This window comes from Hypanus sabinus, chromosome 9, assembly GCF_030144855.1.
Source record: "Hypanus sabinus isolate sHypSab1 chromosome 9, sHypSab1.hap1, whole genome shotgun sequence".
Classification (NCBI taxonomy): Eukaryota; Metazoa; Chordata; class Chondrichthyes; order Myliobatiformes; family Dasyatidae; genus Hypanus; species Hypanus sabinus.
The window spans coordinates 5,005,075-5,025,076 of NC_082714.1; the positions used below are offsets into that span (position 1 = coordinate 5,005,075).

A 20,002-nucleotide genomic window follows, 5' to 3' on the forward strand; every position below is an offset into this window, starting at 1 on the left:
AAGCCTGGGTGGGGAGATTTGAAGAACCGGCTGTTGCCCATGCAGTGGGTCCCCCACTCCACATCACTGATGTAGTCCAAGGGAAGGGCAAGCGCCAATACAACTTGGGACCAGTATTGTCACAGAGGTTGCCAGAGTGAAATTGTAAACAACATTGAACTGCCTTAAGGACCCCGGCTCCAGATTTCTTCCTCGGGGTATATTCCCAAAGCCTTCCCCATGGTTGGGAATGGCCACATCAAGTGCATCAAGCTGAATCTACGCATTCCTCTTGTGCAGAAGGAAAAAAACCTTCCAATTTGTTTCTAAGAATTCCCTTTCAATTGGCTTCCATAACCTCTGCACCACTTGTAACAATAGTAAATTAATATTTTCTATAACACACATCTTCAACCAAATATATGACTCACTGTCTACTTAATTCCATTGATCTCATCCCGTTCTGCTCCAAGGTATCCGAAGTTAAACATGGATGATTAGCAGAACATGTGAGTAAGATGAAATGACTTGTATTCGACTACAATGCTCAGTAACGTATACAACTGAAAACTCTGGCAGATTTACCAGAATCCAATGAGCAATTTAACAAAATATCTAAGAAATTATATGTCAGCAGGCATTTTGAAGGTGTTGTCTTCTAAGCATCAATGACAGAGGTTAACAGTATCACACACTCTGCATCAAACTGTAACAGTACACAAATTACAACACATTTCATGCAGGATAGTTCAGAATAAAAGTAACTTTACTATTGTTAGATGAAAAGACTTGGAGGAATCTCAACTTCAGAGCTTTATTAATGTAATGGCTTCTTTGTAATGCTCACTGCTGAGATAACGGTTTCTCTGTAGCAGCAATGTTTGGGTTATTGCTGGAGATAACAAGACTGTTAGCCAATTGGGGATCGTTGTTTTGTCTTGTGTATCTGGGAAGATGTTGTTTGCCGTCTTTTGTCGAGGAGATGAAGAGGGAAGACGTGAGTGGAGAGAGCTGGTAGGACACCAGACAGAGTGGACTGGGATCTGAGGGTCCAAAGGTTGGCGACATTCGGAGGAGATCGATGGCGAAAGGATGACTCCTGAGTGAGCTCGAACTGGAACTTTGACTTTGGGCCCCTTTTTTGTTTTTTTTTATTTTGTTTATTTTTGTTACTAACCTTATCTTCAGATTAAAATTCATAAAGTCTATCATCTTCTTGATCTGATATTTTGTGTTGTAGATTTGTAACTGGGGGTACACTACTCAGCATCTACACAAACACGATTACCCAGTTTGGCGGGGCCGAAGGCTGATTCCCCTAGACAAACGCGAGCTGGGTGAGCTTGAAACCTTCATACATAAGGAATGCCGAGTCAATGAACAAAAGGATGTTAATTCAATTTTCTTCTAACTAACAAATAAATCTTCCCAAACCAGTACTTCCCCATGTTATCAGTCTTTCATGACTTAAAATACTGCTTGATTAATCTATTGTTCAAGCTAGTTCTTCAAAAATGGCTTGGTTTTGGTCTCTGATTTACACATTAGGAATTTGAAATCAATTCCATCACTTCATCTTGGTAAGCTAGCAAGACAATTTTCTTCCTTTCCTCAAGCTCGAATAGCTGGATGCAACTATTAAACAAATAAACAAAGAAAGTTTCTCTAGAATAAATAAAGCATAAATTTCAGTTAGTTTTTTTTCTGTTAATACCTTTTGAAGGCAAAGCAAACTTCACATCAGATATCCAGATCAACATTCAAAGTATGGCACTCGTTGTATGTACTTGAATTTTGTGCAGACTGCATATTGGCTGAATAATTCTGAGATCAGATATAGCAACACGTGTCAACAGTGCATAATGTACAAGGAAAGACTTCACAAATTCCACCTGTGATGAACTTTAGCCAAGGATCAGAAACACTCATATCAGAAGACACCTAAGAAAATATTAATGAAGAACCAGGTGAATGACTGAAAACTACCTTGAGAGTGTTAGAAAAGATACCGTAGAAAAGCAGCTTTTCTTAAACAACAGTGAAATAATGCAGCGGGGCAGACCAGTAATCTGAAGTACCCACACAATAATGGAATAGTTTGGAGTGGTCCTTGAATCAAAGGACCAGATGAAATCAGTTCCAAATTGAAGTTACATAACATAAACAGGACAAACTGTACTGAAGCAGATAAATCATTTTGATTTCACTGCATCTAAATTTTTGCTATCTTTTAAAAACTTCAGCAATGTCAGTAACACCGAGGAACTGGTTGTGGACTTCAGGAAGAGGAAATTGAGGGAGCACATACAGTCCTCATGGAAGGCTCAACTGCGGAAAGAGTGTCCAGTTTCAAGTTCTGGGGTGGCAACATCTCTGAAGATCTATCCTGGGCCTATGTTTGAGGAGACTTGCTATGTCACCAAAAACGCTCAAAAATTTCTACAGATGTACTTTGGAGAGCACTCTATAACAGGTTGCATCACCATCTGGTACAGAGAGGTCACTGCACAGAATGGAAAAAGCTGCAGAAAGTTGTAAACTTAGCTCCATCATGGACACTAAGCCTCCCCACATCTTCAAAGGTGATACCCCAAGAAGATGGCATCAATAATTAAGGACCCCCCATCACCCAGGAAATGCTCATTGCTATAATCAAGAAGGAAGTACAGGAGCCTGAAGACACACACTCAATGTTTCAGAAACAACTTCTTCCCCTCCACCATCATATCTCTGAATGGATAACGAACACTATGTCACTTACTTTTTTCCTCGCTTTTTGCACTACTTAGGTATATATATTATCATTGTAATTTATGTGTTTCAATTAGGTATTGCATCGCTCTGGTGCCACAAATCAACTAATTTCATAACAAATGCCAGTGATATTAAACCTGATTCAGAGTTAAAATCGATTCAAGCAGATCTAGCATCAACTCTTTTTGGGCACAACAAAAATGCTTTTCAATTTGTAATGGCTTCTTCTCAAAGTTATACTTTGTATTCTCAAGCAATAAAAGTACACTAATTATTGGCATCCAAGAAACATTCCTAATAATGAGTATTAAAGAATTCACTTCTTTTGGAAGGACTGCATGAATTTTCCATCCATGATAAACAACCCTCTTCTCAGAACTGATAACAAGTCTTTGACTCGACATGTACATTGCTTTTCCACAGATAGTGCCTGGCTTCCAGTACTTATAACAACTTCAGTTTTTTGATTCATCTTCTAACTGCATTTTATCTGCTTGATACCAACTTGCCACCGGTAACTTTCACAAACCAAACTCAGACCAATTTCATACAGCCCTTCAACCCACCATGTTGTGCTGAAGCAAATAAATTAGTAATGAAATGGCTAACTAAACTAATCCTTTATGCCTTCAAGATGTCCATATCCTTCCATAGTCCTCACATCCATGTGTCTACACAAACATCTTTTAGAAGTCCCTAATGTATCTGCTTCTACCACCACCTTAGGCAGCACATTCCAGGCACCATCCTGTGTAAAAAAAAACATTTCAATCCCCAGACTCCGCCGATCTACCCTATCTATGCCCCTCATAATCTTACAAAATTCTATCAGATCTTCCCTTAACCCACCGTTCCAAAAAAAAACAACCCAAGTTTGTCCAGCCTCTTAATATAGCACATGTTCTCTAATCCAGGCAGCATCCTGGTGAACCCCTTCACTCTGCACCCTCTCCAAAGCATCAACATCTTTCCTATAATGGGTGACCAGAACTATATGCCATACGCCATGAGGCCTAACTAGAGTTATATAAAGCTACAATTTGAACTGAACGCCTCAACTAATAAAGGCAAGCATGCCATATGCCTTCTTAATCATCCTAAGACCTGAAATAATTCCAGGACACAGTAAGCGTATGAAGTTGCACAGCTTTCCAATGAAATGACTACAGCAAGCAAAGATGCCTTCAAGTGCATAAGAACAAATCAGCTGGGCACACTTGCCTCCCCTCACAACCCAGCAAATTCAATGATTTCAGTTATTAGCTGACTGGTTGCATCACAGTTTGATATACAGGATGGAAAAAGTTGCAGCCTCTTGTGCGTGCTCTGCCATTCAATGTCATGGCTAGGGTTTGATTTCTAGTACTAACTTCCAATTTGCCTGCTTGCACAATTACAAGAAAGAAAATGAAGATAGTGCCAAAGTTATTCATGGGCTGGCATAAACTTTGTTAATGCTCTCTATTATTCTATGAAGCCTTACAAACAGGAAAGTTAATGAGATACTACGTCTGCTGACAAGATCACTTCTGGAAGTGAACCCATTTTCTAACCGATGCACACATTTGCTTTTATGCACATGAAAACTAATTTGAATAAAACACCAGCATGAATAACACAATTCACTATTCTTAAAAGCAGCAAAAAACGAAAGTCATATTGTATCACCAAGTCCACCAACTGGAAGAGGTCCCACATGTGTCAGGCTGGGTAGATTTAAATCAGCAAACAGCTTCACAGTTTATAGCTTATAGAACTGACAGAGCGTAATAGAACAAGGGGAGATTTGATAGAGGTACACAAAATTAAGAGAGATATAAATGCAAACAGACTTTATCCACTGAGGTTGGGTGGGACTATAACTAGAGGTCATGGGTTAAACATGAAAGGTGAAACATTTAAGGGTAACATGAGTGGAAACATATTCACTCAAAGGGTAGTGAGAATGTGTAATCAGCTGCCAGCAGAAGAAGTGGATATAGGTTTGATTTCAACATTTAAGAGAAATTTGGACAGGTACATGGATGGGAGAGATATATTCAGGATGAGGGGACTAGGCAGATTAATAATTCAGTACATACTAGAAGGGATGAAGAGCCTGTCTGTGCTGTAGTATTCTCTGACTATCACATCAGCCAACAACTTCGTTATTTTCATTTTGTGTTTGCCAAACACTAATTGATTAAAGTTCTAAAAAGCTTAAAATTAAAATTGAGAAATTCTGACACCATCAATGTGCATAGATATTATTCAAGACAATGATTCTTGTAAAGAATAAAATAGATTCACAATAGAAGATGTCGTTGACATTCTGCTCCAGGTCACAGAGAAGTTGATGAGGGTGAAGGATGTGATAACAAAATTGGACTACCAATTTCCTCCTTCATCCAAGTACAAAAGCATTAACACTTTTAGTTTTTGGCCAGGTAGTTAAGGTCAAAATCAAACAGGTAAGAAAGAGCTTGGTCAAAGACAGTGATCTCAAGGAGAGTCTTCAAGTAAGACATGCAGATAAAGACCATAAGAAGTGTCACTTTATGGGCATACAATCAATGTACATAAGCTACCTCGCATATATTTATAGTGATTCTTTTATTATTATTATTTTTTCTGTACTTCGTCAGACATGGAGTAACAATTATTTAGTTCTCCTTTAAACTTGTGTACTGGAAATGGCATTAAACAAGCTTGGTATGGGACTACAAACAAGAAAAAAATCTGCAGATGCTGCAAATCCAAAAAACAGACACAAAATGCTGAAAGAAGTCAGCAGGTCAGGCAGCATCTATGGAAAAGAGTACGTTTGACATTTTGGGCTGAGACCTATCAGCAAGGACTGCAGCACAGAACGTTGACTGTATTCTTTCCACAGATACTGCCTGGCCTGCTGACTTCCTCCAGCATTTTATGTGGATATGGGATTCAATATTTAGGATGATTAACAGGTATTTGTGGCTCTGTAAGTTTAAGTAGCATCTTAGTTTCTGTGTGTAAAGGACGCCACGAACTACAGAGCATTCTGAAAAGAGTAAGTGAAGAGCTGCAGGTCATGTTCCAAAATGATAGCAGTGACCAAACAGAACAGTTATAGTCCCTTTGAAGGGTCTTGGCCTGAAATGTTGACTGCTTACTTTTTTCCATTTATGCTGCCTGATCTGCTGAGTTCCTCCAGCATTTTGTGTGTGTTGCTTTGGATTTACAGCATCTGCAGAATTTCTCGTGTTTTTGAAGTATGCTGAAATGTAGGGCAGACAAATGCAAATGAAGTAGTGTAGAATTCCTAATGGAGAAGATCAATGCAGTGGTGAGAAATGATCTTGATGTGACTGATTTGAACTAGAATCCACATGGGCCAAGCCAAGAAATAACAAAGAACAAAAAATCTTGGTAGAACTTGATTGGGCACTGAATGGTGAATTTAATATTGGTTATTGATGGGTAGGTTATTAAGTCTGCAGATGACATGAAGATTGGTGGTGTTGTGCATAGTGTAGAAGATTGCCAATTAATACAGCGGGTTATAGATCAGTTACAGATATGGGCAGAGAAAAGGCAAATGGAGTTTAACCTGGCCAAATGTGAACTGTTGCATTTTGGTAGGACAAATACAAAAAGACAGTACACTGTTAAGGGCAAGATCTTGAACGGTGTTTCTGAGCAGAGAGATCACAGGGTCCAAGTTCACAGCTCCCTGAAAATGGTTATGTAGGCTGATAGGGTAGTGAAGAAGGCATATGGCACGTTTGCCTTTATTAGTCAAGGCATTGAGTTCAAAAGTCAATAAATTATGTTGCAGCTTTATAAAACTCTAGTTAGGTTGAATCTGGAGTAATGCATACAGTCTGGTCACCTCATCATAGGAAAAACATCGAGGCTTTGGAGAGGGTGCAGAAGAGATTTTCCAGGATGTTGCCTGGATTAGAGGGCATGTGCTATAATGGGAGCTTGGACAACCTTGGGTTGTTTTCTCTGGAACGGTGGACACTAAGGGGAGATCTGATAGAGGTATATATGATGATGATGAGAGGCCGAGATAGAGCAGTCAGTATCTTTTCCCCAGGGTCGAAATGTCTAATACCAGAGGACATGCATTTAGAGGGGCTAATTTCAAAGAAGATGCAAGAGGCAAGTCTTTTTAAAAACACAGAATGGAGGGTGCCTGGAACACAGTGCTTGGTGGTCAAGGCAGAAACAAGGAAGACTTTCAAGAGATGCTCAGATAGGCAAATGACTGTGAAGAAAATGGAAGGATGTGCACATTGTGTAGGCAGAAGGAATGAGTTAGTTGGCCTTTTGATTAATTGGTTTGGCACAACATTGGGGATGAGGGACCTGTTCCTGTGCTGTTCAATGTTCATAGCACAAATTAGACAAAACAATGAAGAAATCACGAAGACCAACTTGCATAAACTGCTATAATAAACAGGAGAAAGTCTGTAGTTACTGGAAATCCAATGCAACACACACAAAATGCATCTATGGAAACGAACAAAGAGTTGATGATATGGGTCAAGACCCTTCCTCAGGACTGTTATTACATAGTTGAAGATGAAATGGTGGAAAATGTTTACAAGACCATTCCCCAGATTGTATGCTGGAGGTGGGGTGAATTCTTCGACTGTTTGCACAACAAAGGGTTGCTATTGGGATTTTATGGTCACCCCAGCAGTTAATTTGAATAAAACATTTGGTTGATTGTGAGCATTTTAGAACTCTACACAGGACCAAGAAATTGAGAGACTTGCAAGAAAAAAAGACCAAGCTTTTTTGAGTAAAAAGGAATAGATGAGGGAATCTGTGGAAAAGAAGGAAACAGCATGAGTCAAAGTCTTCTTGTAAAGCAGTCAGTCTAATGAACCCTTTATTCTAACATGAATGAGGAAGTAAATTAGTAAAAAAAAAACATTAGTATTGGAGAAGTTGATAAGTTGAATCTCAATTCTGATTTCTCTGGGTTATAAGAAGAGCAGTTTCACAAAGAGTGAATACTCTTGTAATTATCTTCCAAAGTTCTATCTGAAAATGTTTCAAGGGATTGGACGACTGCAAATGTGAGCCTGGGATTTTTTTATCTGGAGGATGGCGAACTTTTGGAACTCTCTACCTGAGAGGCTATGAGATTTACTGCTCCATCTAGAATGGCTTAATAGGAAATGATGACATGGGGCTAGTGATGGCAAAGAAGATCAGCCATTAAATGAGTAGTGAAGCAGGCTTGAATCCTGCTATGTCTTGTTAACTGCAAAAAGTTCATAACAAGGAGGGTGGGGGGGGCGGAGCTTCTAAAAAGAATGGTTCCATAACTAGAGCTTGGTTTGAATTTAATCAAGCTGTCGTAAAGAGAACGTTTGCAAAACAGGGACCACCTGTATCTAATAAAGTGGCCACCGATTGTAGTTGTGCTGAAATTGTTCAGGCAATCTGACATCCCTTCTAACAAGGTAGTTTTGACACTTTTCAGAAAGCTTATTTTCACAGGGAACCCCAAATTTCCTGCTTTCCAAAGAATCCCACCAATTTCATGGAAACATTTTGCTATCAAGTACCAACTTCCCAACACTTGCCTATACTCATCTCACAGCAATGTCAAGTGCATATTTGAATGATAGTTAAAAAATGTTGCTAGTCACCCCTTCACCAATCTCTTGGGTTCTGTATTCCAGATTTCCACCACCTGGGTGGAAAAAAAATCTTCCTCAAAACTACCACCTACCTTAACTTTGTGTCCTTTGGTCACACACACCTCTAGTAAAAGGGAAAGCTTTTCATTATCTGCCTCGCATATGCCCTGCATTGTGTATACTACTAGGTCACTCTCAGCCATTTCCACTCCAATGAAAACCAGTTACCCAGTTGTTCCTCTTGGTTGAAATTCTTCAGCACATGCAACATTTTTCTCTGCAAGAACCTTGCCAATAAGGTGGAAACTGGAATGGCACACAATACCCCAACTATTGATCTATATAGTTGTGCTATGACCTTCTGCTCAAGTCTGCATCCCAGCTACTAAACCAGAGTTTTCCCATATGCCTGTGCCAGTGCTTTTTGGAGATATTTCCGCAAAAGCATAAAGATCCCATTTCTTAGCATATCCAAATACTGTCTCATCAGAACTGCCACACCTTTCAGGGCAAACTGTATCAGCTGTTTTCCTTTCCATTTTACCAACTAATCTGCTACTCTGTAGCTAAGGGTCTCCTCACCCACAGCATCAACTTCAGTGCCACCTAGGGATACTAACAATCCTCATTTACATTTAGATTGTTAATGTACATAACAAACAGAAAGGGTTACAGAAATAAGCCCCACGATAGTCCTGGTGTCAGGTAAAATAACCCTTTACCATCACCCTCTGGCTCTTCAGATTCAGTTGCCTGGATCCCACAGGCTTACCTTTTTGATCAGACTCGTGTGATGATGAAGGCTTCACAGAAAAACCCATAGACCAGATCAACTGCACTATCCTTTACGACACATTAAATTAGTCGGTTGGGACCACTTAAAACCATGATGGTTAACTTTCATAAATCTCTGCCTCTAAGTGCAGATTAAGCTGTCACTCAGTTTTTCCAATAGTTTCTGCACCACTTACACCTAAAATCTTGTCATTACTGGCCTTTCCTTACCACTCTTGAATAATGGTATCATATAGCAACTCTATGGTAGACAGAGAAGATGCCCCAACAATCTCCTTCCTTGCCTTCCATAGCAGCCTAGAAAATCCATCACTGCCAGGGATTTGTCCATCTTTACACCTGCTAGGACATCTAATAATTCATCATTTGAAAGTAATGTGTTCAAAAATTCCATCATGCCCTCAATGAATAATCCAACTACAGTCCTTCATGTAATTGAATACAACAAGAAGCTTACATTTAAACTCTCGCCTCCTCTATTTCATGGCTAGATTGCCATTTTGTTCCATATGTCAGCCCTATTTCTCCGGTTACCCTTTTACTAGGCCCCGAGAAGGCATTTAGAAGATCAAAACGGAGTTAAAGTCAAGGAATGGAAAGAAGCCATTCGGTCCAGTACATCCACACCTGCCAGTGGTTCCTCACTTGTATCAATCCTAGCATCTGTAGCCTTTTAGGCATTTCAAAGTCATACAACACTACAGCGCAGAAACAGACTCTTTGGTCCATCTAGTCCGTACTGAACTGCTAATTCTGCCTCATCCCATTGACCTGCACCCAGACCATCGCTTTCCTTCCGTTCACGTACTTATTCCTCTTAAATGTTGAAATTGAACTTGTATCCACCACTTCCACTGGCAGCTTGTTCCACATTCTCACCATCCTCAGAGTGAGAAGCTCCCTCTCACATTCTTCACCCCTAATCCATGACCTCTAGTTCAAGTCTCACCCATCCTCAGTGGAAAAAGCCTGCTTGCATTTACCCTGTCGATAACCCTCATAATTTTGTATACCTTTATCAAATCTCCCCTCATTCTCCTATGCTCTAAGATATAAAGTCCTAACCTATTCAACCTTTCTCTATAACTCAGGCTCTCAATTCCCAGCAACATCCTTGTAAATTTTCTCTGCACTCTTTCAATCTTATTGACATCTTTCCTGTAAGTTGTTGACCAAAACTGTACACAATACTTCAAATTATTTTCAACAGCTTGTCCAGTCACTTAAGTGCTGTGTGACTCTGCTTTCATCAGTTTCAGGGTGAGAAAAATCCCCTTCAATCTCCTCTAAATCCTCCAATAAGGGGAAAGATTCAGAGTTGTGAATAGAAATTTGTACAATGTCGCACTGATCCTGGTGCCCACAAGGACCTGCTTACTTTCACTGTTTTCAAAAATCTCCAATGGCCAAAGACATTTGTAAAGAATCATAAAAGAAAAATAATTGCAAATTTGAAAAAATATTAAAATTGTGTTTATTTTCAATCTACCATAACTTAATTAAAACATGTGAGTTAGACAAAACTACATTTTAAAAAAGGCTAATTTAAATGAAGGCCAATGCTCACATTCAAGTGAAAGGGCTCCTCTGGATGTCAGTTAATGGCTGGAGAAAAACTGAGTGGACAGACTTGAAGTATACTTAAACAACATGCACAAAATGCTGAAGGAACTCAGCAAGTCATGCTGAATCTATGGAGGGGAATAAACACTCAACATTTTATGCTAAGATCCCTTCATCAGCAAGTCAGGAACAGTAAACAGTCGACATTTTGGTGGAAGGTAAACTGGATTATGGTTTGTCTGCAGCTGCAGTAGTGTGTGATGAGGAACTGCTGCGTGCTGGTTCTTGCAGAAACATGGCTTTCGGACAACATCCCATCCACCATCAATCTACAGGTCATGCCACTCAGGGTCTTGGACTATATTATGTATTTTTGTGACCGTATTTTTTCTGCTATAATAATCACACGTGCCTTGTGCCGTGTGTGTGACTGTGTTTTGCACCTCGGCCTGTTTCGTTCGGCTGCATTCATATGTATGGTTCAATGACAATTAAACTTAAACTTGAGCTCAGTAGCTCAAGCAGCGTGTGTGTGGGGAGGGGGTAGAAGCGTGGAGCAAATTGTCTGGATGCAGGCTTTAAATCTGAAACACTGACAATTTCTCTCTATCACAATGCTGCTCAACCTGCTGAGTTTGTCTAGCAATTTGTCTAATCTTTTCCTTCCTTATTCCAGCATTGCAGATTCTTGTGTTTCAATAATTCTAAACGCTAAGTGCAATCTTAAATCATTTAGCTGTTTTCCTTCTAGATTTAGTAAAAAAAACACAAGCACACTGCCAAAATATTTATACCAAGTTCTATAAATGGGCACTTCCTGGGAAGTTGAAAGCAGAACTACTCCTATAACATTCCAGAGGTATTTTCATCTCATGCCCCTGCTGATAAGATACAACTGACTGTTTATACCTTGCAGCACACTTCAATCTGATTGAACTGGGATTGTGGTTTTGACAGCACTGTTTTTAGAACCAGTTCACAAAAATCAGCTACAACTGTGCCGTTGAACCACACCCACTGTGTCAAACACACCTCTCAACTTGACCTAATACAGAATGCAATGCAACCAACTTCTCGATACCACACCTCGCTCAGACCGCCATAGTTATTCACCAGCCATCATTCAAATGTTAAAATTGAAAAGCAATCTGAACACCTTTCCACACTGAAAAATCATGTCTGTCAAAGATTCTCCAGAAGACGTTAAGAACCTGGTCCGTGAACAAGGAGTTTATAAATTCATATTGTACGCGTTCCCTGCGAGTGAAGTGACTGCTGTCGTGATGGGAACACACTTCCATCAAGCCTCACCCGTGTTCTTCCTCCTCCTCTTCAAAATGGAGCTCTACAACTTAACCCAATAACTATGTGCAGTAACGCAGAACAGAGAATGGCAAGCCGTGAGTTTACTATTTAGAAATCATACTGAGGCAGAAGAATTCAATCAATGCACATCAAACAAAAAGGAAGGGCAAGTGAAAGAGCCTGAACACATCATGTTACAAAAATTTGGGAAAATGTGAGTCCCTAAGCATTGATAAAGCCTAAGGGAATTGGGAGATTCCCAGATTCCTGTAAATAATGGGTTAAGTACCGACTATGTCTGATGCAGCATGTTTGAATAATGTCTCACAGCTGCTTCTTTGGAGCAAGATGAGGGTTAAAGTTCACACAGATCCACATAAGATGTCTCCTGATTTTTCACACCTTTTGGTTTCAACAAAAGGCGGTACCTGATGGAAATTAGACAGGATATTCCTTTCTTAATTAAAGCATAAATTTGGTGGATGTTCTTATCTTTGTAATTAAGTTTTGGCTCCAACAAACCAGGTAGGATATTCCTTGTTTTTAATTAAAGTGGCTGGAGCATCTATCAAACTGATTGTTCTTTTGGATTGGTGGCCTTATAAATTGTAACAGTTCTGGAAGTTGAACAGTGAACTTGTTGAACTGCCAGAGGGATGAGACACTTCTCCCCTGATGTTGGGACCAAGTTCCCTCGCCAGCTGAGCATGAAGAAATAAACTGGTGAAAAGATAAGTAACGATCTTTTTGTGCCTTTGTTAATTGATCTGGCAAATCTGGAGCATCACTCCAAACAACTTCTTTGATATTTTGGGTCAAAAATGTATTCATAAAAACCTCAAAAGCCACAAATTTCACGTCTCCTTGTGGATCCTTATATTCTTCTATTTCTCATAAAACTTGAACATAAAAGATTCCACAGATGTTGGAATTCCACAGCAACACACAGAACACTGGAGGAACTCAGCAAGTAAGGCATAATCTATGGAAGGGAATAAACAGTCCACATTTCAGGCTGAGACCCTTCATCAGGTTGCTACGAAAATCATTCCTTTAAAAAAATCAAGAGTGATCGCGGCACCTCCTGGTGACCCACTAGGTTCACGTTGTGTATTCTGCTAAAGCTCATACCCAGCCCATCAGTCTGACCAATTGCAGCATAGGGTCAAAGGCTCTTGTCATATTTTTCTACAGTGATGCTCACACTTCTGCAGGGTGGGTGCATATGACAGGACTGCAGCAGCCCTGGTCTGCTCTCTACCTCAGTTGGGCTTCCTGTAGTGAAATATAAACACCTGCTCAAATGCCTCTTCATTTAACTACCTGGCTCAAACTAACCAGATTGAGAAGATTGTGCAAGTTGAGACAAACACAGGCAAATGACACTACCAAACAGGGCCAGCTCAGGTGGGCCACCTGCTCAGCGCAGAACAGACCCTTCCAGCCCAATGAGCCACGCCACCCAGCAACTGACCTATTGAACCCAAGCCTAATTATAGGACAATTTACAATGACTAATTAACCTACTAATCTGCAACACTTTGGAGCGTGAGAGGAAACCGGAGCACCCTATGGAAAGCCACACACTCACGGGAAACATACAAACTCCTTGCAGACAGCACCAGGACTGAACTCCAAACACCATCACCCTGAGCTGTAATAGTTGTGCTGAAGGGAATGCTGTATAATTCTATTGCTCTAAAGTTGGGTCAAGTCATCGCTTGCTCTATATTTTCAAACAGTAACATTAAGTTCTTATCCATCGGTTCATCATACTTTGAGGACTCAAACCCCAGACAAATACTTCATCAACAATGCAGTATAGGATGGCCAAATATACTGCCTCTTGGATAAAACGTCAATAAAACTCGAGTCCTGGTGGAGAGTCTCAAACTGAGATACTGACCATCCCTTTACTGCTGAAACAGACAAGTACTTCCGGCAGTTCATTTTTTCATCATTATTTAGACATACAGCACAGTAACAGGCCCAGTGAGCCCTTGCTACCCAATTACACCCATGTAACTAATTAATGTGGGAGAGAACTGGAGTACCCAGAGGAAAGCTACATGGTTATGGGGTGACTGGCGCTGTAAAGTGATGCGCTACCAAGTCACCCAATTGAGCTCTTTACCCTGCTGGATTCATGTAGTGGCGATGCAAAGGTCTACCAGTACCCCGAGCCAACAATTCATGCTCTGCAAACATCAGCAAAGATATAATTTTGCTAGTTACACATCTCATTTGTTGTGGTTGACATTGCTTATACCAAGTGCCAAAACAACTCTGGCAGCATTTCAAACTGGCAGTGAACAGCTCTGGGATGTCCTTAAGACATCAAGTATTACTTAAAATCCTCCCCTTGCAATTCATCCTAACTACCCTGTCTATACTTGCAACTGCCCTTGCTCCACCCAACTACTACCCGTCAGCTGTGAGTTGTTTACTGACCAGCAAGCCTCATCCCCACTGTTTCAGCATTTATCTCCCCTGCCTGTATCACGCAGTCTTCCAATATTGAAAGGCCTAGATCAAGTGCACATGGAGAAACTTTCCTAATGTGGGAGAATCTAGGACCAGATGACACAACGTCAGAATACAAGGACATCCTTTTAGAACAGAGATGAGGAATTTCCTTAGGCAGAGGGTGGTGAATCTGTGGAATTCATCATCTCAGACAACTGTGGAGACCAGGTCATTGGGTATATTTAAATTGGAGATCTGTATGTTCCTGATTAGTCAGGGTGTCAAAGGTTGTGGGGAGAAGGCAGGAAAATGGGGTTGAGAGGGATAATAAATCAACCATGATGGAATGGCAGAGCAGACTCGATGGGTTGAATGGCTTAATTTTGCCCTTCGTCTTATGGAATTCTGGCTGATCACCACTTCTCGCCAGCTACAATCACTCTACATTTCCACCTAAAGTAAGGTACAGATTGGGTAAGCAGCAGAGGATCATCTACATAAAGAAGGTATGGAGACTGGGGGAGTGCGGTAGTGTACCAGTTAGCACAACAGTATTACAGTAGCAGCGACTGGGGTTCAATTCCTGCCGCTGTCTGTGAGGAATGTGCATGTTCACGCTATGAGAGTGTGAGCTTCCTCCGGGTGTTCTGGTTTCCTCTCACATTCCAAAGATATACCTGTTAGTAGGTTAATTGGTCTAACAAGGGTGTAACTGGGCAACATGGACTCATTGGGATAGAGGGGCCTGTTAACATGCTCTATCTCTTATTAAATAAATAGATAAATGAAGCACATGCAAAGAGAAAGTGGGACAATAGTGTTGGGGAGAAAGGAGATAATAGGATGAAAACTGCACCTCAAAATGGTAACGTGGAGTGTGTATTACGTGAGACAAACAAGCAAGCAGGGCATGGGGGGCTGTAGTAGTTACTGATGGAACCAAGATGTTCTAATAATAACTTATTTATAGAATATTTTTCATACAAACAATATAGTGCAAAGTGCTTTACAGTAGGATAAGGAGACAAAAAGATGTTAGTTTAAAAATAAACACGGAAAATGCAGGAGGAACAGCAGCTCAGGCAGCATTCACCATTTCAGGCTGAGACCCTCCACAAGGGCTTAGTTAAGAGAAGTTAGTTAAAAGCAAGGTTAAATAAACAGGTTTTGAGCTGATGTTTAAAAATGTCAATTGAGTCGGCATCCCTTATAGTTTTAGGTATTGAGCTCCAGAGTTTAGGAGCGGAGCTCAGAAAATCTAATCTGCCAATTATCTTTGTAAGGAGATTGTATAAATTTAAGAGACTGGTGGAAGAAGTCCTGAGAGCTCAAAATACCCACAACATGCAGCGGGGCATCCCACAATAAAGCAAACCCTCCTCCAACAAACTCTGTGAACCAACCTGATGCTTCAGCATGCTTGGGAACTGTATTATCCAGGTGAGGAGAGCAAATCACCCAGAACATGTTCCAGGCAGGTACCAGAGCCATGACATTTCAATCGTGTTCATTACCAGAAGAGATAAGTTGTATAATTAGATTGTAAATTATTATTACAAGGATCACTGTTATAAGATTATGAGTAACTAATGTTAAAATGACTTACTTTTGCCATAGCACCAGCTTGCTGTGCATTTAGACCCGCGTGTGCCCCCATCTGTGCCGATCCTTGACCCAGAGTCTCTGCTAACACACTGCCAGAGTTTGAATACTGCATTCCGCCACGTCCCCTGCCAGCAGCACCCAGGGATCCGTTCAGCACCTGGCCCTGGCCTTGCTGCGATTGCTGCATCAGACCTTGGCTGTTGTTGCTGCTCAGAAGAGCCTGGTGTGTGTGACTGAGATTGGCATTGATGCCCATTCCTCCTGGCCCACTTGGAGCAGCTGGATTGCCACTGGCAGACACCAAACCCGCCGTCGCATTGTGGAGTTTTGGTTCTCCGAGCTTTTGTGCTTGTGTATTCAGTGCCTGAGAGCCGGGTGTTGAAGAACTTGAACCGCTGGCTGCCATCCCCAAACCGGAGGGTGAAGTCAGCCCCTGATTGTGTGGGCTTTTACCCATGTTGCTTACGTTGGAGCTGTTCTGCTGGCTCTGGCCAGGATTGTTGTTGGAGTTCACATTGGCCAGTCCTCCAGTGAGACTGGAGCCACTGCCAGCTCGCAGGAGTTCTGAGAGCTGCTTGTGTTTAGACGCAGCGTCCTGACCAATGACACTGCTCAGCTGGCCCAGTTCACCACCATTGGGCAGTCCTAGGGAATCAGATGACCTGATCAACTCATCAGGCAAGTCATTTTCTAAATCAAACGACAATCCAAAATCTAAAGAAAATAAAAATATTCACTGTATTAGTGGCAGATTAATGTAAGTTATCTTTCTACACATTGTATTGCTGAAATTTCACATTAAAGTTCTGCAGTCAGAACTGAGCAGATAAAAATACATGATTTAGCAATGTATGCCCTTAAAGAGCAACGCAGCATGAAACACGTAACACTTGCACATTGTAACCGAAACCAACCCCACCAATACTGCAAGCTAACTTATCTCCAACTACATGGAGAGCCCACCGAGCAAAAAACTCTTTGCTCCATTCAACTTTCAAAATCTCTTTGGAAAATCGTGTAATAATAAAAAAATTCTTTATTTTCATATTTGATTGAAATATTGTGGAATATTAGTGATTTTCATTTAATTGTATACAAATCTATTTGGAAAGCAAGATCAACCATCGCATCAAAAACGAATAAACCTGAGACTGACTTGCATTGACCAACATTGATGCAAAGGAAAGGCTTTGGGAAGTCAAGCTAAACCTCGGTTTCACAATAGCTATGTGAAACTTATCAGAAATTAGCCGCTACATTACAACTCAAAGAGTTTAACACACCTGAACGTGCAAACCACAGACACTACGATGCAACGTAACCCTACTGGCTGCAGTCAATGCTTCAGAGACTGAACCCTCACTCTCTCAGTGTTTACGTACCTACAAAAGTCAATACGAGCTATCATACCATGAAAATTTATAATATAATTTTGTTCATTTATAATGATGATGGAAAAAGGAATAAACTTTTAAAATGAACTTAAGACACAGCATGTTGCTTAATTTGTACAATAGAAATTTAAAAATAGTGGACTGTCAAAGTATAGAAAAACATGACAATTCAAACTTGGAGAAATAACACTGATTTTTTGATGAAAGACACTAGTTCCAGAATGTTTCCACATTCTCACTGCTTTCCGGTATTATCGTTTACCCTGTATACCTCTACAGTTTTAACCATCCATTGCTACTTTAAAATTACCATATAACCAAAATCCTCTCATTATGGGCTCTCTTTGTAGTTACTGGATGCTGGCCTGCCACTCATGGTTATAATTCCCGTTAATAGTTGCATGGAATAATTTTAAACTAGCAGTAGTTATTATTACTCAAAAGGTTCTGACAATCAAATTAACTCCTCAGCCCAAGATGAGAACTGTTGAATAGATAAATTTTGTCATTGGACTGTACAGAATGAGATGTAAATTGTGTAGTTCCACTTATTTGCACTGGACATACTGCAGTTTTCCTCCACAACTTTCTATTTACAAACTACAGAATGCTAAAACAACAGAACAAGTTATCAGAAAACATCTAAAGGACCACATAAGAAATCAATCTACTTCTCAAATGAATTAATTTATTTGTTAAACTTCATATTATTTCAAATTTAACAAAATGTTTTACGCAATTTCATCCTAAGTACAATTCCTCACATGTACTCTTAAGTTTACAATTGGGTGCAGAACACATCAGACCCAAAGACATCTGTATATTTTCTCCAAGTCAAAACGGCAGAATAAGTACAATGACTGAACTTGAACTTTGAAGTATTTAACAAAACTAAGTAATGCTTCGAACTACGCCGATCAGTTTTTTGCTTATCTCAAAAAATCTTTTTTCTCCCTCCTTCCTCCATAATATGAGAGCATATCCCAAAACCAGCAAATGCATTCCCTACGATAACACACTTAACATTATTGCTCAGTACGGAGAAAGCAGCAAAACGATTATTTCACTTGCCTCCCCCCAATTAAACCCCCAATCAAACCATTTCAAAGGAATCCTGAGTGAGTTTAAGTCTAGAATCTTATTAAACCACACAAACACAACTCTGGGAGTTGCAGGATATTGGGAGGCCATGTCTCCACGCCAGGTTGTCCCAGACCCCAGCTTCCCTTCCTTACCTGTGCTGTCACTGGCAGAACGCGCCGGCGAGTTGAGTTTGGGCCGCTTGGCAGACGGCGGTCCATCCAGTAGATTCTCGGCCATTTTATTTCTGGATATATTCTATGTATTACTGCTTTCCCCCTCCCCTTTTAAAGCGCGTTGGGTGGAATAAGCATCGAAAGGTGAGGGAGGGGGTGGGGTACGGAGACGGAGGCAGCCGCAGGCCGCGGGGCCTGAGATCAGTGCCGGCTCCTCCTCAGCCCCAGCGCCATTCCCCCACCGCGACACCCCGGGCCGCCATTCCGCACTCCCCTCACACCCGGGACACCGATTCCCTTCCACTCCTCGCTCGCGTATATTTTCAATTTTGTATAATAAATTGATCTTTTGCTCTCCCCGCACACACACACGCACAAAAAAGCCACCCCACCGAAGGCAGTCAGTCGGGCCTCATTGTAGGCGGCGGGGCCCTGGCCGGGCCGGGGACTAGCGCCGGGCCACTGCCGGCTGAGGCGATGAAAACAATACTTGAGCCGGAGCCTGGCTCCGGCCCAGCCGTGGGGACACGGTTTGGCTAACCCCCCTCACCCGCTCCCCGTCCTCCGCAGCGCTCTCGCCCCGGAGAAAGGCGCCCGGCGCCGCGCTGATTGAGCGATCAAGTGGATTTGGGCGCCGCCTGCGGGCTCGGGGGGGCCGGCGGGGCGGCGGGCGCAGCTCCCGATGTCGTTCAATTCTTCCCAAATTTCGGACGAATTTTTCCACCAAGATGGCGGCTGTTGATCTTAAAGTTTTTTTTCCTCCTGACGTTCCGTCCACCGAGGGAGAAGGGGGCGGGGCCACGGGTAGCGCACGGAGAATGCCGAACATCCCCCCCACCTCCTCCCCTCAGCGCCGCTACGGAAAAACCCGAACCTCACTACTGTTCCGGGGCGGATCGCTCACGTGATGCAAACTCCCCCAAGTATTGGTCAGTAACACGGAGGAATGAGAGTGACAACAGCCAGGCGTCAATTACGTCATATTAAAAACCGCTTGATGCAGTTCGGGGTTACTAACACACATGCGCACCTGAAACAGCGGTGTGAATGAATCGCAACATTGCTCTTGCTCGCAGGTACTCAACACACCAGTGGATGATAAGACGTCGTTATTTTAGTTTTTGGTGGAAGCGACATGGAGACAATGAAATCGATTTGCAACATTGATTACTAAAAAAGACCTCGCGTGTATGAAACTGATCCAAGGTCCTTCACGGAACTTAATATTTAAGTCAGTCGCAAAAAGGGATATCAGACAGGTAAC

The 20,002-nt window shown here is 41.5% G+C and overlaps 1 protein-coding gene across 2 annotated transcripts in view; it reads right to left on the reverse strand.

Moving 5' to 3' along the window:
* Window positions 1-19,450, reverse strand: part of crebbpb (CREB binding protein b) — a 164,404-nt gene extending 144,954 nt beyond the window's left edge. For both annotated transcript variants that reach the window (XM_059978908.1, XM_059978907.1), the window contains exons 1-2: window positions 18,718-19,450; window positions 16,090-16,802 (exon numbers count right to left, since the gene is read on the reverse strand). In XM_059978908.1, coding sequence (XP_059834891.1) covers window positions 16,090-16,802; window positions 18,718-18,802 — 798 coding nt within the window. In that variant the 5' untranslated portion in view covers window positions 18,803-19,450. The remainder of the gene's footprint in view (window positions 1-16,089; window positions 16,803-18,717) is intronic.
* Between the last annotated feature and the right edge of the window lie 552 nt (window positions 19,451-20,002).